This window comes from Drosophila hydei, unplaced genomic scaffold (genome assembly GCF_003285905.1).
Source record: "Drosophila hydei strain 15085-1641.00,03,60 unplaced genomic scaffold, DhydRS2 tig00008114-arrow-pilon, whole genome shotgun sequence".
In the NCBI taxonomy this organism is placed as follows: domain Eukaryota; kingdom Metazoa; phylum Arthropoda; class Insecta; order Diptera; family Drosophilidae; genus Drosophila; species Drosophila hydei.
The window spans coordinates 7,663,326-7,684,911 of NW_022045827.1; the positions used below are offsets into that span (position 1 = coordinate 7,663,326).

Consider the following 21,586-nt stretch of genomic DNA (forward strand, 5'->3'; position numbering starts at 1 on the left):
CGGCTCTGGACCACTGCACCAGCTGCTGGCTAAAAATTGCTTTTGTGCCGGGTGCAAACAATTTGCTTTGATTGCAATTCCAAAGCTTTGTATCGCCCACGTACGCATCAAGAGTCACGCCAGGCCCCAAACAGTTTTCACAGCAAATAAGATGGTCAAGAGCATTAAAACTTGTGGAAAGTTTCGACATTTTCAATCTAAATTAACCGCTTCTAATGTGATGACAGATAACACTGAAATCGTTGGAAAACTCACTAAGGCAGCAGAATTTCTGATAGATGTTGATGCATAGGCCTTCGCCCCATTATTAATTTATGCTATGATCAGATTAACAAAAAAAGTCTTGAAGGCACTCAATGCAATCAATATTTGAAGTGAATATTAAATTTCTTATACCCTCAATTGCAAATATAAAATAAGAGTATAATTGTTTTGTTAACATGTATGTAACAGGCAGAAGGAGGCGTGGCAGACCCCTCATAGTATATCTATTCTCGTTCAGGACGACAAGTCAAGTCAAGCCCTGTCCGTCTGCCCATCTGTCCGTCTGTCGTATGTGTGCACTTATTAGAGACTATATATTGAGCACATATACTCCCGATCAAAATGACAAGTTGTATGTATATATGGAAGCGGAAGGAAAGGCGAACAGATAGAGCTAGCTAACGAGCTAGCAACATAAATGCAAATTCTCACTCAAAAAGGGCTCAGCAGAGCTCTGCTGGAGTCGCCGTTTGAGTGACTTTTGGGTATAAAAGGGCGCAGCAGCGGCTGTGGCGATCAGTCAAGTTTAAGACCTGGACTAGGTCAGTCGTGTGCAGTGCAGTGCAAGTGGTGAATAAATTTAAGTTTTTTTTGTTAAATTGTTTAAGTTTAAATAATTGTTTATTATTTAAATATATATTTAAGTTTTTTTTTGTTTGATCATTGTCTATTTGTTTAATTTAATATTTAATTGTTAAAATGTAAAAAATATAAAATGTTTGTATTATATAATTATTATTAATAAATACAAATTGTTATTATAATAATGAAGTTGATTGTAATACTCATAAGCGATAATGACCATTCGAAATAATGATCATTTATGTTTCTGGTTATTACTGATAACTATCATTAACGATAAAGATCATTAGTAATGTGGGTTTTTATGATCATTTTCGTAATGCTAATTGAGTTAAGAGTCAAATGTCACGCTGCTGTGTTCTCTTTGAAATTGTTAATAACTCAGCCTACTATTATTACATATTGTATAAAATAAATAATATTTAAGAGTAGTTTAAATCATTTACCTCCTTGTGATATAGTTAAGTTATTTGCAAAGTGTGTTTAGTGCTTGTCGTAGGCAGAGAATCTTTTCTCTTAATTTTCATTTTTAGAAAATTATATTTTTGTATATCTATATGAAATATTTACAAAGGCACATACATGCAAAAAAAATGTCAAAATATAAAAAATATATTTATGTTTAGCTTATATCATTTGTTGTATAATGTTAAGTGTGAATATCGATTCTCACTGTAAAGTTAAGTATCTGTTAAGTATGTATCGATTGTATAATGTTAAGTTCGATCGGACTTCGGTCTCTTTTTCCGGTTAAGCTGAAATCGACAGACGTGGCCGTGGCCTTAAAATGAATAGCGAAATTAAGAACAGAAGCCATCACCAATCTCTCTAAAAAATGTAAAAAAAGAAACAGTTGATTTTAATACCTATATTTAATGTACTTCAAGAATTATTTATGTATTTTTAGCTACATATAGGAATTTGTGGGCTCTAACATGTTGATATACCCTGAACCCGTAAATGAAATTCTGTGTTGAATGCCAGACAGCGAGTCTTCGAGTCTTGATGTCTTAATGTTTTTATTTTTCTCTTTGCTGATGCTCGATACAAGCTATGGAAAATGTTAAAATAACGCAGATATGACTGGGTTCAGAGCATCACCTAGTTGGACATATCGTCTAGAACTTGCTGACTTGTTATGGATAATATTTGTATATAACTTAACCAAATCGAGTGATTCGTAACCATCCCATCCCACTTAAAAGCTCAAATTCTGGCTAAAACCCGTATACCTTCTGGGCTATTTATTCTCTGTCAAAGTCATACTTAAAAAGAATACACTTAAATTTGGAATATGCAAAGATTGTGACAGATTGAGCAGCTACTGAGCGTATTTTGCTTATTTTGTAGTTGTAGAAGAATCGTCATCCTCGAATTCAGAGGCGGAGGAATAGTCCATGAGGGAAGTGATGCGTAATTTGCGTACTGGATACTTGGTCTCCGTATCTGCTAGCACTATGGAGCTACTGTAGGAGTTGATTTCACGAATTACTTCAGATAAGCTCATCTTGGGTTTACAAGTACTTCCCGGGTTGGATTTCATAACTGTCAATGTCTTGCTTACTGAGTGGCCAGACTTGACGATATTGTTGGGTTTGGTCGAATGGAATTGCAGCTTTGGTTGGACTTCCTCGAAAATTTTCGATTGGCAATCGGCGTCTTGATCCGATTCAACGGATCCTCGAACATCGGCTTGGTAGAATTCCGCTTCGTACTGATGACTGTGTGCCTTCTCATGGCACAGATTCTGTTGGCTATTATCGCTCAACATATCTCCTCCCGTTAGACGTTGTTTACGTATGAACTCGAAGTTAATGTTGCCAAATACCGAGTCCTTGCCACTGATAGTGCTCCGCTCATCAATAACACAGAACGTGAGTATTTCCTTAAACAGGCCCAAGCTGTTGGCCTCCCTGATGCCAGCATCGCTGACCAGCAAGCATCCCAGCACGGTGCCAGTTTCCAGATCCCTCACATTCACATGGTATACATTGTCCGCCCGCAATAGAATTGATAGCGCAATATCGCCAAAAGATCGTTTGCCTATCATCTTGAAGAGTGGGTACTGCATGGTGCTAATAACGGGCAGATCACTGTCCTTGCAGAATTCACACCTGCTCGAATGCGTGCGCTCCAGCGGGGCATTGCCTTCATCTATTGGACTTTCCAGACAAGTCGACGTTTGTTTGGTTGGGCTCTTAGCCGGATTTTCCTTTCCACACTTAATTTGGTTGGTCGTCTCGTTTAGTGTTTTAATATTTTCGCAGAGCTGTTTCAATCGATCGTTCATCGTATTCAATATTCGCTTTTGATCGATTTCCATTTGAATCTGCCGCTCCAGTTTTTTCGTAAGGGCGCCTAATTCATTGGCGATTTCAGGTAATTCCTCGCATTCGGCGCTCTTTAAGACTTCCTGCTTTTCCGCCAGATTTGCTCTCTTGGTTGATAAACTTTGACTCGATGGACACCCAGGCACGACCATTGGCGAAGCAGAGGAAGTATTTGAGTCCTTCGGTGGCATTTTAGTTCGTAACTCCTCTTTAACCAAACAGCATCTGAAACGCGTCTTGGTACTAGACCCATGGGTACATTCGGGAGTTCGCTTCGAACGCACAACTATAATAGGTAATTTACATATGTATTTGTTTTTCCCTTTGGACTTCTGTCGGTCTTTCGCCTTCTCGGCGCCTTCGTCCTTTGCTCTCGACGACACAGTCTCCTTGCTCGGCTTTTCGGGGCAGGGAACTGGTCGACGATTGTCAGCCATCGACCTGCACATGGGTATTTTAATGTATGAGGTGGGCAAAGAATTCCTAGATGTAGCAAAATGTCCAGCCCGCAAACGGTCAAAGCTTTTATGTTGTCTTCGCGAAACATATTGCTCGAAAACTGAGTAATTTAAGCGCTCTGCGCGAATTCGTGCTCTTAAATATTTTTCAAAAGCGCGCGCAGCTTCTGTAGGAGAATACAAATCGCAGACTCGAATCAAATCAAATTTCTTCGTATTGAACTACTCACCCATTATTTTACTTAACTCTAAATTTGTCTATTTTCTCAACAATTTTAACTCCAACTACTCTCATCTGCCCCAACTGAGTACATTTGACGTTTCGCCGCTTGCTTTGTATCCAATTTCAAATGAATGAATTTATTTTCATTGCCTTCTGACAGCCTCCCGCCCATTTGCTCTTCAAATATTTCCCAGCAGCTTCTCAAGCCTTTGTCAATTTATGTTTCTGACTGGTTTGACAGCTCGTTTCCACCTTTTATTTCAAAGCCTGAATTCTCAAGTAGATTTAAATTGACGGCCAGTCCAAAAATGCGACAGCAATAAGCAAGGCATTTAAGCTACAAATTGGTCAAAAGTCCTGGCATGAGAACGATGTTCAAAAGGCAAATTACTAGCTGAAGTGAAGCAGTTAACTTGTTAACTTGTATTCAATTTAATTGGAAATAGCTAACGTATTTGTTTATAGAAAACATACTTCGTATAACAAATGCTTTATTTGACACAAATGCTGCAAGGTCAAGTGGGGACAAGATGCCCCCTTCGGGCTAGGGACAACGCAGAACAAACCTTTGCTGCGAAAGTTGATTAGGCGAACGAAAAGGGCAGCAATTATTGATGAGGCCAAAGTAGAGAATGTAATAAACCAAATCTGCAAAGGAATCAGGCCCAGTTCCAAGATGGAAGGCAGCACAAGATGTAGAAGCAGGAAGCAGCATGTGTAGGCTGACACACACACACCTACACACTCTCACATACACGCTAAGTTTGCATAAAGATGTTTCACAATAAATTTGTAAATTCTATATATATATTTTGTAGGCAAAAACAAATAGTCAAAGCATCACTTTTAAATATTATATTTACGTTTATTTATTTTTCGCTCAGTTGGCACACAAAACCACAAAACATTTAAATATTGGCAACATTTTTACTTGAGATACATATATTTTATTTATGCAATCCAATTTTTTACGAAATCTGTTCTATGTCTATTTGCTTGTTCTATTTATTTTTACTTTGTTTCAAAACAATGGACTGTTTTCATATTTTATTTAGTTTAACTTTAGTTTGTTTAGCTTTCATACGCATATTGTGTTTGTTAAGCTCAATTTTGTATATGCTTCATAATATGATTTGTAAGCGGATTTGGGGATTTGTATTTTGAAAGGATTAGAAAGTAGGTGTGTGGTTAGATTTGATAGTTGAGTTGGATTTACGTGTGGATATGATAGATAAATGCAAGGATTTTTTACACAGATTAGTTCGAGGCTGAATGTTAAGAGAATTGAGGAAGAATTTATTTAGATTTAGTTTTTAGATAGTTTTGTTCATATAGTGAAATTTAGTATATTATTTAGTATACGCTTTAAAAGTTAAAGTTTTTCTATGTCTGCTTAAACTAAGCGCCCAGCGTCTGAATCGAAATAGTTTGTTATAAATTTTAGCTAATTTGCTGGGCTTGCAGATAAACTGAACGAAACTCTTTATAAACTTAAGCTTAAGAGCGGTTATATTAACAACTTAGTAGATTAAATAGTAGACGTTACATAACACGAGCAGCGATCGGGCAGCAGACACTAAGGAGGTTAACGTGGCGACGCCTTAAAGCTAGACAAAGCACATGGAATTCTTGGGGGAGTGGAGCACGTCGACTCACAGCTTTGCAAGCATTCAATGGCCATGCCGCAGCAGCAGTGGATGCAGCAGCAATACAAACAGCAGCGGATAGGTAGTTGGCCATATAGAAGCGGCCGAAACACGCGGCTCCAGAGACAGAGTCTTGCACTTCTCCACTTTGGTATAGTCGCTGAAGCCGGCCAGATTACGCGAGGCAGCGCGTATCAGATAGACGGTATCCGGCTCTAGGTTCGTTATGAGAAAATTGGCACCTGGCACAAGGAGAAAAATGGCGAAAATGCCGTAGTTGAATAATGGCGTTGGGCTGATGCAGCTGGCTGCACTTACCCTCCTCGTAGGGGAAATCCTTGCGCTTGGCATTCGTCCATTTGCCCGCATCCGTTTTGAACTCCAGCTCCGTCATGTACTCAATGCGGAAGCCATTCACGTCCATAGGTCCGAGCTGATCCTTATCCCTCGGTGCGCTCAAATCAACATCAAAAGTGTTCGAGTTGTAGCCACGCAGCTGGAAGACGAGCGGCGGCGGTGGCTTCTCGCCCTCATCGAGTCGCGTGATGCGCTCAATGCTGCCCAAATGATTGTGTGCGAGGCAGCGATAGTTGTCAAAAACTTTGGCATCTAACACGCGAATAGTTAGACGCGACCAATAGTTATCCGACTCGATGGTGTAGAGCTTCTCGTTGCTCTCCAAACGCTTCTGTTTGCGGTACCAGCTGAAGGTGGCTGGCGGCTCCGCCTGCGCCTCGCACATGATGCTCGCTGTGCCATTGATGTACGCGTACTGGAGGCCCACATGCGGCTTCAGCGTCCAATGCGGCTTATCTAAATGCATGAAATTAAAGTTCAAGTTTTTCATTCGAATCAATCAAGCGATTTCAGTTTCCATTGCCCCCTTCAGCTGGCGCCCAAAAATATGCTATGAAATAGGCAACAACTCATGCACTTTTGGCATAAATCAAATATGGCCGCCAAGTAAAGTCATTAGCAACATGTGCGCCACGCCCCCACCCCACCCAGCTAGAGCATAAAACATATGCGAGCCAAGCGTATGTAATTTTAAAATATTCTCGTGCTCCAAAAACTATTTGCCGCTAAACGCGCTGCATACTAAAACGCACACAAATTTTAGAGGCGCTCGTAAAGCTGCTCAAGTAATTTCCCTGCCATTCAATACAAAAGCACAGTGGGTCGAAATATGTGAAAATGTGAAATTCATTTTCAAAAAACTTTTAAATGAATTATGTGATTTAATTGAAGCTGCATTTTTAAAATGTTCATTCTCAATAACTTAAGCTGAGACTTAATATAAATTTTTTTTTAACAAATACACCTTGGAAATATAATCATAAAAAAGACATTCATAACATGCTAAAGAAGTTAAGAAACTAAAAAAGCCTTTGTTAATGAAAACAAAGCAGAACAAGAAGCCAAGTCTCAGAATTTCATAAGCTTCAGACCAAAATCTTACCTTATAAAACTTGTAAATATTTGTTACAAAAATATGAAAGAAAAAACATTATATTCTAAATTGAAAGTTAAGAGCTTAGAGCGAATATAAATAAATGTAAATATATTTAAAATTATAAATTAAAATATTTCCTATAATTTTATAATATTTGAATATATATTATTTTAATTAATTTTTTTGTTTAATATTATTAATTTTAATTTTTTTGTTTTTATTTTTTAATATTTTTTGATTTATTATATTTATTTTTATATAAGACTACTTGTAGAAGATTCAAGCACAGATTTTTATTCATCTTATTCACGTATCTAGTAAGTATCTTAGTTACTTAGTTAAGCTCTCTAACGAGCTGTCTTAAGTCGATTTTATAATCTAGCTAACAATGCTAAGTATTTGACGAATAGTTTAGTATTCAAATATTTTAAGCTATTATGAATTTATTTTTCAAAATTTTATTTAAATAATACCTCTATTAAAGCTTCCCTCGATTTCAGATCAATTACTTAAATATATATATATATATATATATATATATATATATATCACAAAAAATAATATCTATATTTTATTCCTCTTTTTTTCTCAATTTGCCCACTGTGCATTATCTTGTACGAGTAATAATCATAAATTTATCATATTACATCATTTTTGCTGCTCTTTTTTCGCTTAATTTTCACAACTTTTTGGCCAATGTGCATTATTATGTTGTATGAGTTGGGAAAAATCATAAATCACACTCACGTTCGATTTTCATCAAAACTGTGCGCTCCTGCATATCGGAAGCAATCGAATTCACTTGGTATGCCCGGCACGTGTACTCGCCGGTGTCACTCTGTGTTACCTTGTTGATGAGCAAACCATCCGCCAGGATGCGGAATTTCGGGGCGTTTGCTGCCGAAAATGAGAGCGAAACATGATAAACGCGTGCAGCAAGAAAACAAAAGTACAAAAATATCGATAGACAGAGCGAGAGAAGGGAGAGAAAGCTCATTACAGCTCTGCCAACTCACCATCCACACTAATGGGCTGTCCATTGAAATGCCAGGTGACATTCGGTTGCGGCTCGCCCTTTACCTCGCACAATATCGTAGCATTTTGACCTTCCTTTACAGTTTTAACCGTATCCTTTTCGGTGAACGTAATTTTCTCTTTTTTTTTTTTTTGTGGTCAACGGGAAAACACACAATGAAAAATTAATGAATACGGTTGTTGGCTTGCCATTGTGATCTGTGTACTTACGATATACAATCAAATCGAACGATTTACTATGCAGTCCCCCTTCAGCAGCTTCGCATGTCCAATTGCCCTTGTCCGCCAGCGCGATGTGCGCAAAAACGATTTTCAATTGTTCTATGTTTTGTTGTAAATAAAAAGAGTACGAATAAAGACCAATATCAAATGAAAGTAAGCAGCGAAGAGCAACTTAGTGCTCGACTAAAGCTGGATTTTGTTACAGCACTTGAGCTAAAGTACAACTGGCTTATCTCTAATTGAATATTTGTTTGTAAAGGATATGGCACTTGTTTTTATTAAGTGCTCTTTTTATTGATATTTTAATAGCTTTTCACTGGACTGAATATTATAGTTTAGATTAAGAAGTGAGCCTAAAAGAAAGCGGACCTTCGCTACCTTCCTGACTTGAGCTCTGCTTCGCGTGTTTGACTAACCTCAATTTTTTCAAACTATCCTAATAAAGCCTATTTCATTTTTTCTATCTATGTTTGATCTGGATGATTTCTTGTAGCTTCATCCATGAGCCAAGCCAGTTATATATGCTACTTCTTTTTCTGGTAAAGGCTTCAAACCTATTTGAAGCTTTACATAATCTGATCTATATCGTGCTCTTGGGTTCCACTAAGGACAACCGATATCAAAGTTATATTGAAGCTATTCCGGACTCAAGTGTGGACTCTTGAACCCGCCTAACCTCATGCTCACTGCTTTGAACTTTGATCTGTAACTTTTCTTCGAGCTCTTTTTTTAATGGTGAAACTTCTAAGCCTTTTTGAAGCTTTGATTGATCTGAATTCTAGCTAAAGCTTGGGCTCCACTAAAGACGACTAACATGAAGGCTAAAATGAATCTAGTTCCAGCTCAAAAGTTTCTGTATATGATGCAAACATATTCGTTATATTAGGCAGCTAGCTAACTAATACAAAAAACTAAAGCTAAAGCTAAAGTCACTTAATCAAGCTCAAAGTCTGCTAGTCAAGGCACATATCTTCAATAGTAAAACCCGCCTTCAGACCTAATACATTTTTCCTCAACTTAATTGAAGCAGCCCACATGCTCGCTTTGTTAGCTCTAGTATGTCCAAAGGGGTTACAATTCTATTTGCTGGGTAAACGTTCACAGCGTTCATTATGTTATAGCTCAGCTTAGCCCAGAGAGCTCAAAGTAAATTGAATAAAAAAATAGAAGGAAACTGCACTTTGAGTGCGTGTAAAACGTTGCAATTAATTTTATTTATTTGTTCTGCCTGCTGGGGCGCAGGTCCTTGGCTCAATTGGTTGCAAGCTGTTGGCTGTTGTTGGACTCACCTGGCGCCGTTTGCTCGATGTGTATGCGCCCTTTGTGCTCGCGTATTATTTCGCCTTTCGGCGATTTCCAATGCAGCTTCACATCCGGACCGGGGCCGCGACACTCGAGTATGAGGGACTCGTTGGTGTAGCGCACGACGCTGTGCTCGCTCGGACTCAGCGTCAGGCTGTCATGGTGATTGGCCAAGACGGCAGCTGTAGCATAAAGGCGAAATCAATGGGGTTTCAAACACATTAGTTAATGGTTCGTTAATTGCAACTGCAGCTGCACAAAAGGCAGCGCATTTCAAATGTAAATTGAAAACTTCTGCGCCAAAGTTTACCCAGGCCCCACTCAGCCGCTCCTCTTGAAGTTTGTAAATTTTTCTTTGCCAACTACGCAAATGGCGCAATACATTATAACTTATACACACACACACATGCATATATTCGTCTGTTAATGTATTTCGCTAGCAATCCCAAAGGTCACATTTCAAACTTGCTCCAGCGAAAACTAAATGTCAACTGAATAATAAATGTTTTTCTATGTTTCATATTTCTGATTGCAGACAGAAGAAGCTGCACATTTGACACACCCACTTATCGTTTAGGGCTGTCGTCAATATTCTAATGATAATTGCCGAGAAGTCTGACATATTTTTCATTTTAAATTCCCTTAGGAACATATATTGAATATGAAATAAACTATGATTGAACGAAGAGCCAAGAGAGGTCATAGAAAAAAAGCTGAAGACATAGCTAGAGGATGTATGTGTTGTATGTATATATGTTTGAATGTATGTACTTATGCATAGTTCAGTTTTTTATTATGTGTGCTTAAAGACTAAAATATCGAGGCAAACATAAATGTCTAAGGCCTCGATGTTGGGTACATAATGTAACTTTAGCAACATAATTATTTCTAAGATTCAGTAAAATAAATCATTATACTCAGCCACATTTTTAATAGAAAATTCAAAATTGACAAATTGAATTCCATTATCAATTAAATTATGTAACTTGATTATTGAAATACTCTTTGGCTACTCAAGCACCATCTTCACTTAAATTGTCGGCAGCAGATGCTTTTGAAGTAATCAAGTATTGCTCATGTTTATTAATGTGATGCAAATTTCACACAAACTGCAAGAAATGAGAAAATGCAATTTGTGTTAGATTGCAATTACCGGCTAATTGGCCGTGTGGGCAACAATGCCGAAAATATGTTGCTGTTGCGTAATGACATTGTGCAAGTAGTTGCTGCATGCCACATGAATCACTCAACTTTGATTCATATTGAACAACAAAGTGCACTCAAATTATTTGCATTTTGCATGCCACACATTTTCATATTTTCATTCAACGCTCGTTCGCCGAGGCTGGCGTAGCTGCCGCCTTGGCAGGTTGTTCATTGAAATTTATCACAAGAAATTGCAATTTCATTCTGCCGTTTCATGTCAATCTGTTCAACAGCAACAACAAATACCACTACTACATCAGCAACAAAAAAGAAATGTGTATTCCTCCTGCCCCTGGTTAGGGCAACAGAGCGATGCATAGATGCAAAAATTTCTAGCATACTTTTTAATAAAGTTTCTTGTATGCCCAAAGTGCCAGAAAAAGGAACAAAAACAAAGTAAGATTCAGCAACAGGACACAGGGGAAGGGAATGTTGCAAGGGCTTGCAAAAGTTTTGCATAGATTTTCTTTATACGTTTTTCAGTTTTCTTTTTCATTGTTTTTTTTTCAAAGAAGTTGCAATTTTATTGGCAACAAAATGGCCATGTTGAAGCAAAGCCAGCTACATTATGTATACCAGCAAATTAAACATTTTCCATATTTAATTTTCAGTGAATTACTATAGGAATTTTTAAAAATACATATACATTTTTTTCGCCTTTTATATATACTAAAATAATTCGTTTTAGCGAGCGAACTAGACATACAATTTGTAAATTTTGCAGGCTTGATTATTACTAATCAACATCCCTACAAAATATCTGCAGCTTAAATATTTTACCATTTTAAGAACCAGCCTGAGCTCTCAATAACAGACTTTGCTATCAACTGTCGGTTCGTGAGCCTCGCTTACCAACAACCGTCATGTTGTTGTTCTCATGCACTGACTAGATCACTTCAATAGAATTCTCCAAGGTTCGAGCTCTACTTAGCTCTCAATAAATACTTCATATTATTTACTTTTAATGCATCACATGATCATTGCTAATTAAGACAAAAATAAAGAAAAAATAAATGAAAGTAAATTTAATTTTTAAAATAATTTGTCAATATTTTATTATTTAAATTATAATTAAGCTTTAAGAATATGTTTTTACACACATATGTATTTACTATTGTCCACCAATGGCTTTCTGCACTCGCCAAGCAAAATAAGAGACTTGCGAAGAGGTAGTTGGATATGCATCAGTACACATGCGTATGCACACACATATATACAAACAATCACACATACGTACGTATTTGCATAACACCTGCAGTCGACGACGCATGCCTTTGGTGAGGGCATGGAATTGTTTGCTTATTTTGTGAATGCTGCTGTTCGTGTTGTTGTTCTTGTTGCTGTTGTTGCCTGTCAGCGTTTTCGCTATCTGGAATGGCTACGTCAACTGCGCGCAATACGCGAAATACTCATCATAAAATTTCATGTGCACTACGTAGACGCGGCGCAGGCGAACATAATGACAGGCAGTACAAAAAAAAACAGCAAGAACAAACGACAAGCTGACTGCAAAAGCCAGCAAAAATATTTTTAAAAAAATAAATACATAAAAAAAATAAGAAATACGGAAAAGCATTGCCAAGTGCGGACAAAAAGAAACGGTTAACGTTAACGCGTTAACGGTAAATGGCAACTGGCATTGCCAGAAACGAACAACAAAATTATCTGTCGCACTCTCGCTGGCGCATTGCTCGGTGGCCTCTATAAATGCTTATGTTATGCACTCTTTCGCAGCACGAATGCGGGCGCAAATGTAAGTGCAAAAATGCAGACAACTATGTGCGAGAGCGAGTAGGCAACAGAAAGAGACCGAACAGATAAGATGACAAGTGAAAAGAGTGTGAGAGAGACCACAAAATAAAAAAAGAATTACATAAAGAGCATAATTATAATTCAACTATTGACGACTGAATACTCTGCGTGGATAAACTATGATACGTAAAACTATATTTAAAATGTAAATAATTTTTATATGATAAATATTTTTCTTGCCTTGATCATTTTATGAAATATGCACAATTTTGAATCAAATAATCTTAAATAAATATGTAATTAGTATATAAAGTGCTTCGCCAAAATAGACAAGTTAATAATGCTACCCTCCTTAGAGTATAAATTATGCAGGAATGCTTGCGTTGTCGGCTTCTGAAATGACGTGTGTTTCTGTACCGGCCGGTTTTGTGTGTATGTGTGGGTATGTTTAAGTAAATGTATTTATACAATGTGTGAGTGAGTGCGTGCCCCTGGGAGGTGTTGACCCGTAAATTTCATTAAATGCAATGCATTATATTATTTGCCTGCTGGCATTTGCCATTAAGCATTCGTGTGTATTTGTGTGGCCAAACGCATGCATTAAATGTATCTGTATCTATAAATATATGTGGTATATGTAACTGCCTGTAAATGCTTTTAAGCAATTAATTGCAGTTTAAATAAATGGTAATTAATTTAAAGAGATATTAATGACTGCATAATCGAAAAAATTCTCATTCTCCAAAGGTTCGGTCAGAGGCTATAAAAGTCATTAATTAAATACAGATATCTTTAATATAAGCCAAAGCCAAAAGCTAAACTCAGCAGAGCTTCAATTTATTGGATTGATTGAATTTATGAAAGATTAATTTAAATATAAAATTACGTGCGGAAAGTCAGCATCGTCACAGATCTGTAATATTATTCAAAAGTTTCAAATTATCTACAAAACTTTACGATTACATAATGTTTCTCGAGACTAAGAAGACTTTGGGACTAAGTGTAAAATTTAATTTTCTTTATTTTTTCCGTTAATTTGATGAACTTTTAACAAATTATAAAATGTCAGCTGTATTGAGTCTCACAAAACTTTTCAATTTCCATTAGCTGCGCAGTGCAAAACTTTTTAATTATTTGCCAATATTTTATAGGCATCAAAAGAAAAAAAAAACAAACGTGAAAAATTTGCCTGCAAAATTGCAGGAAACTTTTTGCATGTGAAGCTGGTTGTTGTTGCTGATGTTGTTTTAAAATTGTTGTTGCTGTTGATTACAGCAGAAAATAAAAGTTTGACTGTGGCAGTTGCTGTTGCACGCATGCTTTCAACTTCAACTGCCAAAGTTGCAATGCTGCAACTGTAATCGAGAGCAGTTTGCGACGTGGTCACAGGGTTACGAGGGGCTTAGTTATAATAATGTCAGCATAAACGCATATGAAGCACACTTAACCCAAATTCAAGGCGAGGTGACGCAAAGATACGCAACTTGCAGCTTGCCGCTTGCCCTCGACTTGCATTTGCCATGCCACAAAGGCGAATAGAAATACTTGAGACTCGAGCATGCAAATAATCGCAGCATTTGTATGAGCCTGACCCATTTCTGTGGCAAGTTTCTATATACATACATTTACGTAATATAAATATACATATTTTTTTTTATTACTTCTCATAAGCTGCCGTCATGGGGCAAGGAATTTAATTCGAAATTCTCACACAAAACGTTGCTGCTGCTGCTGCTGCTGCTGCTGCTGAGGCACGTAATGCCAAAACATACATAAATCATCGCCGCGTCTCCGCATAAGAATATATTTCCGCTATAAAATGGACGTTTCCGCATTTTCGGCTGCCAAGCAACGTCGTTCTGCCTCCACTGGCTGCTGCAGCTACCAACTCTACCTTTGCTGCCGCTGCTGCATCCACAACAGGAAGTCAGCTTCAGTTCGGGCTTGTGCTTTGCTTTGTGGCAAGCGGAAATGCAGGTCGTAAAACTCGTTGCTACAGTTTCTCCAGGTAATTCTCGGTACTCAGTACACCTACATCTCTCCATTAGCTGCTTCGCGCTCTCCTCTGCTCCACTTCAGTGCTTGATGCTTTTTTAATAGGTTGCAGCTGACACTTGCTTCGACTGGCTCTCGCCTTGGACCAGCTAACAAAATTTACTTGGCCTGTGTCTTGCACTTCAAGCTCCTGTTTTACTATGGCAATTAATTTTTCTTCTATTTTTTTTGTCTGCAAGTTCATAAATTTGGCATTATGTGCGTAGAGGCGTAGGCGTGAACGTGGTCGTGGGCGTGGCTGTGTGCACCGGAATATACATTTATGCGTTTTTAAATGCTTTTATAACTCTCTTCACCAACACACTCCAAAAGAAGGAAGTTGAGTGCACATTAATTTTCGCCTTCCTAGCGATAAGAGCGGAACTTGATGAAAACACGGGCGCGACTCCTGCTGCGCTTTGCTGTTCCATTCCAGCGTTCCGGACAACTTATGAAACAGTTCCAGCTCATTCATCAACATTGTGCGCCTTTGACTTTTGAAACAAAAGTTTGACAAACTTTACATTTATGCAGGGGCAAAACGCCGGAGGCGAAGTCAAGCAACCGCCGCATAACTTTATAAGCCAAAAAAAAAACGTTTGCTATGTTTAAGCATTTTAAATAACTTGTAGATAAATCTCTGCACAGTGGTATGTCTGGCATCTAAATCCCCAATTTATATATATTTAAATATTATCTACAGTTATTCAATGCCTATTACAACAACAACAAGTTTTACATTTACAATTTCATAAATTTTCTCTACTCCTGAAACTCTCGCCTGGTTCCACTGTGCTGAGCAAAAAACTGTAGCATACTTTTCGGCGTGTCTGACAAAACTGAACGACCGCGCTGATCATTTGTTAAACAAATTTGCGTCAAGTTGCAACATGACAGACGTCGCATTAATCATGGCCCATCAAATTGCATAAATTGCGTATTAAGTGTCAGTGTTAATGGCTTGAGCAATTATGTAAGCCGTAAACTTGACACAGAGCCGCAGAGTGTACCAAACGGTTGGGGCTGGCAAAGAAAGCGAACTGAAGAAACAGCAGATGCCCGCCGCGTGGCAAACATAATTATCGCAACTGCAACGCCCACTGGGCGGGCAGGCAACCTCGTTCGAAAATTGTAATTGAATCCGCTGTGTGTGTGTGTGGCACATTACGTATACGCAACGTGTGGCACTGGCAGTGGCAGTGGCTGTGGCAACAACTTGTGTGTCCCCACAAAGAATAAAAATCAAATTCCTTCAACAGTATAAAGTAAAGTTTGCCGCGCTGCAATTTTTAGTTAAAAACTTTGTCTCATGTTCACTTGCCGCACTTGGGCACTGCTAAAAATTAAAATCCAACTGCCACAACTTGACAACAACAACAACAACAACTTGCAACGACTTACAGCTTGCGTGTATACCCAGTGACAATCAAAATAACTGCGAAGGGTGTGGAGAATATATATTTTGCTGGAGCGTGAATGCTTCCGAAGCATATGTTTAGGGTAACAAAATAAGATAACTTTAATAGATAATAAACTTTAATTAGAAAAAAGAAAAAATTAATATTTGAATATTAAAAATTTTTAAATAAAATTTTATAATTCTCAAAAATTTTTAATATTAAGTATCAAGATTAGGAAACACACTCTTTTAGGGAACATTGTAAGCTTGTAGAAAATAAATGCTTATAAACATTTCACAAATATAAGCAGAAATATTAAGTATACGACTACTGCAATACTTGAGTAGTGAACATGCTCCAATTATCTATCACACAATCTGTTTATTGGAAACGGATTTAAGAACAGCTTTTGCTTCTGTTTACAGGGTATTTGCCTCACTAATACCCTGCACGCATAGCCGCTTACTTACATTTTTTTGTTATTATGGGTGCAGCTTGTGTCTTTTGCTAACAACTTTGCTGCCTGCACTTTGTCGTAAAAATAAAGTTTTACACACACGCGCGAGTTGTTTTCTTTTCTATTGTATTAGTAGCATGAAAGTGTGCGTGTGTGAGTGCGTATGTGATGCTGATGTTTCCCTGCTACATGGCGCATTACAGCAATTGCTGCAACAATAACCAAAAATGACGCTGCTTTTGTGGCGCTGCATTTAGTGTCTTCATTTTAGAGCATCGTAAGCAAAGAGTTGAAGAGCCTGAAACTGCACTTGAACTGCCAACTTAAGTGAAGCCAACTAAGTTGGCCAACAGCAAGAAACTTAAATTCGGCCAAGCAGCGAACTTGATGCACCTTAAAGTGCCACGATTAGTTTGCAATGGGAAGTGAGCGGCTCACTCAGTTTAATATTTCATCAGCCAGCATTCAGGCATTTTTAATCCAGTTAGCAGTGAAGACGCTATAAATTTACCTGTGCAACGTAAAGTGTTTTGCAAGTTACTTAAGAATTGTTGCGGGCGCCACAACAGATAGCAGCAGCAACAGCGCTGACGTTGCAGGCAACAATTAATGTGCTTTTAATTCAACTTAAGTGCGCATTCGTAATTGCAAAATTACACCTAAGTACGCAGTATTTAAAGTTTACCCACCTCAAATAGTGACTGCAGCAATGCGGCATCCAACAGCTAAGCTCCACTTTCGAGTGGCTTTCATTTTAATGAAATTTCTGCTTAAGCCTTTCGCTTGGCTAAAAGTGCAGCTCGCTTAATTTATGCCGCCAGCTTTTAGAATTGTTTTGGCCCAAAAAAAGTCTAAGCTTTTAGCGGTGTGTTATGAACAGCCAAAGCCAACATAAAACGTGTAACAAATTGAATTTTCCACACAGACAGGCACACACCCAGCACACACGTCTAGCCGCACACTTAACAAGTTTCGGTGCGGGCTCAGCCATATTGAAAAATGCGACAATATTTTTCACAACAAAATTGTCTGACAGGTGGGGTAGATTAAGCTACAGGCGCTGTCTGCTGTACCAAAAATTTGAAATATTGTTGTGGGGTTTTTTAGCACACGCTGCAAAAAGATTTCATACGCACACAATTAAAAAAAAAAGCTACTTAAATATGGGAATTATCTTTCGAAAAGCTAAAACTATTCCCATAGAGTTAAAGCGGCATCGTAATGCAGCAGTTTGAATTTGAGTTTAAAAAATCAACATATTTAGTTGCTATTGAGAAAAGCAGTAACTAAAATTAACCCAAAGAATAGTTAACATAACTTTTGTAAAGAAAGTAGAGCAGGAAGAGCTCATGAAAGGTGTAAAATAAACAGAAAGAAAAAATTATGAAAGAATATTTTCTCGACTACACTTGAGGTAAACAAGCAACTTTTAAAAGCATATTAAGTCAGTAAGTACAAATGTTGTACATCAAATTTACTCTGAATTTGTTAATAAATGGTAACGAGGCAAATTATATAGTTGAACCTGAAAACGAATGAGAATTAAAATTAAATTTAGTAAAAAAACTCTTAAATCTAAGACTTAAGCTAAGCGAATAAATATTGCAAAACATAAAATTAGTTGATTAATAAAGCTTTGAGCTGAAACTTAAAGCTTAAAGTTATTTGTCATTTTACAAATTTAATACTTAAAATATAAAGCTGTTACATTAAGCAACTTTCAAAGAGAGGACAAATATTAAGCTCATTTAGCAATATACTAACAGAAATGTTAAATAAAAGCTCTTTTCAATCCAAAGTCCCATTAATGAAGTTTACTTAAAAGTCAACCTAAGCTATTTGACTTTTAATAAGCTTGTGTCATTCAACCATTGTACCAAAATTTTTGGCCTACAGCAAGCTAAAGCTCACATTTATTCGAGCTGTTTGCAAACTGTGGCTAATTAGGGCATTGCAACCTGCACTGAGTTGCAAGTGTGGCAACAACGACAACGACAAAAACAACAGTAAATAAAACCCTTTGAAGGATTTTGCTTCATTTGCGTGCAGACGGCAAAAGCGCTTTGCCAGATTTATGCCATATAACCAGAGCAGCTAGGTGACTAGGCTGGGCGGGTGGCTGCGAAGTGTTGGCCACGTCGACTGTTGGCATTGGTGCTAAAGCTACAGATAATTAGCGTCAGCTCGGCGAAAGATACAGCATAATGGCAGCGTCTATAAGCCGACGAGTTGAGTGGCTTTTACGCGCCGCCAACTATGCAACATAAAAACTAATTTAATTACAGCGAAAGTGCATAAAATGCATATGCGTTAACTGTGTGTGGTGGACCGAAGGCAGTCAATGCTTAACAGAAATGGAGCTCAAATGCAAATGCAAATTTAATTTATTTTCATTTATTTTCATTTGTGAAGTGATGTGTAAATAATTAATTAAACTTAAATCGTTTACGGATCCACAAATATTTGCCTTGGCTACAAAGTACAAAATGAATATATTGGTTTTGTGAAGTCTTCTGTGGGCTCTCATCATATTTAGTGTAAATTCTAGCCAAAAGGTAAATGTATGCATGCCTCTCTTGTGTGACAATTGTGGAATTCCCATAGATCATTATGGTTGGTTTGTAAATGCAAATGATAACGAGAACTTTTCAACAGATAAACAGTTGAATTAAATGCAAGTTGACTGTCAGTCATTTGAATTGGGCAAACATATGCAGACTGCAGACAAATTCAGCTGGCATCGTCAAGGCGGCACGACCTTTTTCATGTTATTCTTTTGCATTGCCGAGAGTGGGCGGAGGAAGTGGAGCTACCGTCAGCGCACACAGTTGCCGAGGCAGTCAGTGACATACGTCTTGCCGGCAGGGTCAGGCGGGGAGCTGCAATAAGTAATTCATTACTTTAGTCATGCATTGTCATGCAATGTTGGCCACGCTTTTTCACGATATTTGCATTGCTGGCGTTTGTATTTTTATGGCTGTATATATGCGACATGTGCAACGCATGCAACGTCTATGGTTGCATGTCAAGCTCAAGCTGAGAACGGCGAAGCTGTTGCAATTTGTATGCAAAATTGTTTTACAAATTGAGCAAGAAAGATGGCGTAAGCAGAATGCACACAACATATACGAGTCTAACTACTGCACAAACTCTCACTCGAAGCTGAGGCAAACAAGCGGCACGTCGCACAGCTCCAGCCTCAGCACGTTGACTATCAAGAATTCACATACGACACTGGCCTCACACTTGCTTTTCTTTTCTCAAATACGCTGTAAGTATGTTAGCGATATGGGGTATGTGTGGCTTGTCGAAGCTTTTGCCCGATTTAAGTCAGTTTAAGATATATAATTCAAATATTATAGAGCAAGGGAGCTGCAAAATCTCTCTCTGCTAGAAAGCACATATGATTAACCTTATCAATCTAAACTTCAAGCTAAGTTAAACTGATTCAGTTTATTACCAATAGAATTGGTTTCTCTATCTCTCTATCTATCCCTTTTAGCCGTTAAGTGGCTTAATAAGGATATCGCTTAGTCGAGCACTTCCGCTTGTGCATTTTTGCTAGTTTTCTTTGCCTTCCTATAAATTTTTGAATTTTCAGCATTTTCCCTTTGCCAGCAAACACATGACATACTTCTGCACAGACGTGTGTGCTTAAATGCTGTCATTGTCTGACAGCTATACACACACACACCCCCAGCTCACACACCCAGCCATGACACAAAGAATTTTTTTGCAACTTTCGCTTTGAATGAAAAAAAGAGATCTTTTTGCATGGACTCACTGTAATTCCAATATTTACATGATTAATTGAGTTTATTTTTAATTTATTACAAACAAAAGCCAAACTGATTACAAGTCCCCACACCGAGCGTTGCATTCATTATGAGTAAGTTTAAATAAAACAAGATTAATTGAGTTTTAACCCTCACCCGCCTGGGGCGAGCCATAAAATGAATCTATTGTTTAGACCAGCGCGTTGGCCACCTTTTTTCTTGCATAGACTCTGTGTGTGCGTGTGTGTGTAAATTACAAAATCATTAAGCTTTGTGTTGCCTCAAGTGGATCCACTTCCAACTCTCAACTTGCAGCTAGTTTGGCAAGTTTCTGTTCGGTTATCTTGAAAAGTTTATAAGCCGATGACTCTCTGCACTGATCCACTTTTAAATGGTAACAGGTGTTGGCTTCACCAAATATATATAAATCCCATGCGCAAGTTTATATATTGCAGCACAAACTTTGACGAAATGTACGCGCTCGTAAGTATGCTACAGTTTTTTTTATATGCATGTAGAGGGTCATCTTTTTAGAGGTTTATAACTTTGACTTAACAAAACTGTTTTACTTGACCACATATTTAATAATTGTTAAGTGTTTTGTGTTGATTTCAAAAACAACTATTCAAGACTGTGATTATTGTCAAAATTGCAATTATAGGATGCCAAAATCATATTTGAACGGCAATGTTATATAATTTTCTAATCAATTAATTACGTTTTATTGATATTTATTTCTTTGCTTTATTATTGTTCAAACTAAAAATCTATAAAATAAACACCCAATATGTACAAATTTATATTTAAAATCATGTTAGCTCTATTGAATTGATATTTTTTGGTGCACCTCTTTATGAATATAACTTTGGTAAAATTTCATACGAAAAAATCCGTGTTAATGCTATCAACTCTTTTTTTGATAGTGTATCTCAGCATCGATATAATGTGTATATGGGTTTTCAGGATGACACCAAACGTAGTTTCAACGAAATAAAGTTGTGCCAATGCTTTTGCATCACCAAGTCATTTTTTTTAGCTTTGATATAACTTTTTAAAATATTTATATGATTGCGGTTTTCTCTCGATGCATGAATAGTCAGGTTTTTTAATAAAGTCTCTGCGTTTGCAGAGAACCTTTACACTATTTGCAGTTTGGGTTGCATATACAATTTAATTGCAATAAATAAATAAATTTCAATTAAGAGAAGAGCAAAAAACGATGCCTTTCATATCGTAGCGTATTTATTTTAATATTTGCATTAAACGCAATTCAATTTTACAGCTTTCATAACTGAGCGTAGCTCTGGTAGAAGTTTGAACATTTTATCAGCAATGTCGCAGCTGAAATTTGTGTGCCAGACTTTTGGCTACTTTGAAATTTGAATTGTTCCAGGGCTCAATTTTCAAGTTTGCCCGCATGTGCTTCATTTGTTTGTTGGCCAGAGT

At 37.5% G+C, this 21,586-nt stretch overlaps 2 protein-coding genes across 2 annotated transcripts in view; both read right to left on the reverse strand.

The window, feature by feature from the left end:
- Positions 1-2,057: 2,057 nt before the first annotated feature.
- On the reverse strand, positions 2,058-3,957 carry LOC111596072. Its single transcript, XM_023310124.2, has 2 exons — positions 3,865-3,957; positions 2,058-3,801 (listed from the first exon to the last, which is right to left on the reverse strand). The coding sequence occupies exons 1-2, from the start codon at positions 3,866-3,868 to the stop codon at positions 2,186-2,188; spliced, it is 1,620 nt and encodes a 539-aa protein (XP_023165892.2). The 5' UTR covers positions 3,869-3,957; the 3' UTR covers positions 2,058-2,185.
- A 775-nt stretch (positions 3,958-4,732) lies between these two features.
- Positions 4,733-21,586, reverse strand: part of LOC111596098 (neural cell adhesion molecule 2) — an 83,142-nt gene continuing 66,288 nt past the window's right edge. Inside the window, exons 2-7 of the mRNA XM_023310158.2 lie at positions 9,503-9,697; positions 8,202-8,312; positions 7,973-8,110; positions 7,704-7,853; positions 5,822-6,316; positions 4,733-5,745 (exon numbers count right to left, since the gene is read on the reverse strand). Coding sequence (XP_023165926.2) covers positions 5,528-5,745; positions 5,822-6,316; positions 7,704-7,853; positions 7,973-8,110; positions 8,202-8,312; positions 9,503-9,697 — 1,307 coding nt within the window. The 3' untranslated portion in view covers positions 4,733-5,527. The remainder of the gene's footprint in view (positions 5,746-5,821; positions 6,317-7,703; positions 7,854-7,972; positions 8,111-8,201; positions 8,313-9,502; positions 9,698-21,586) is intronic.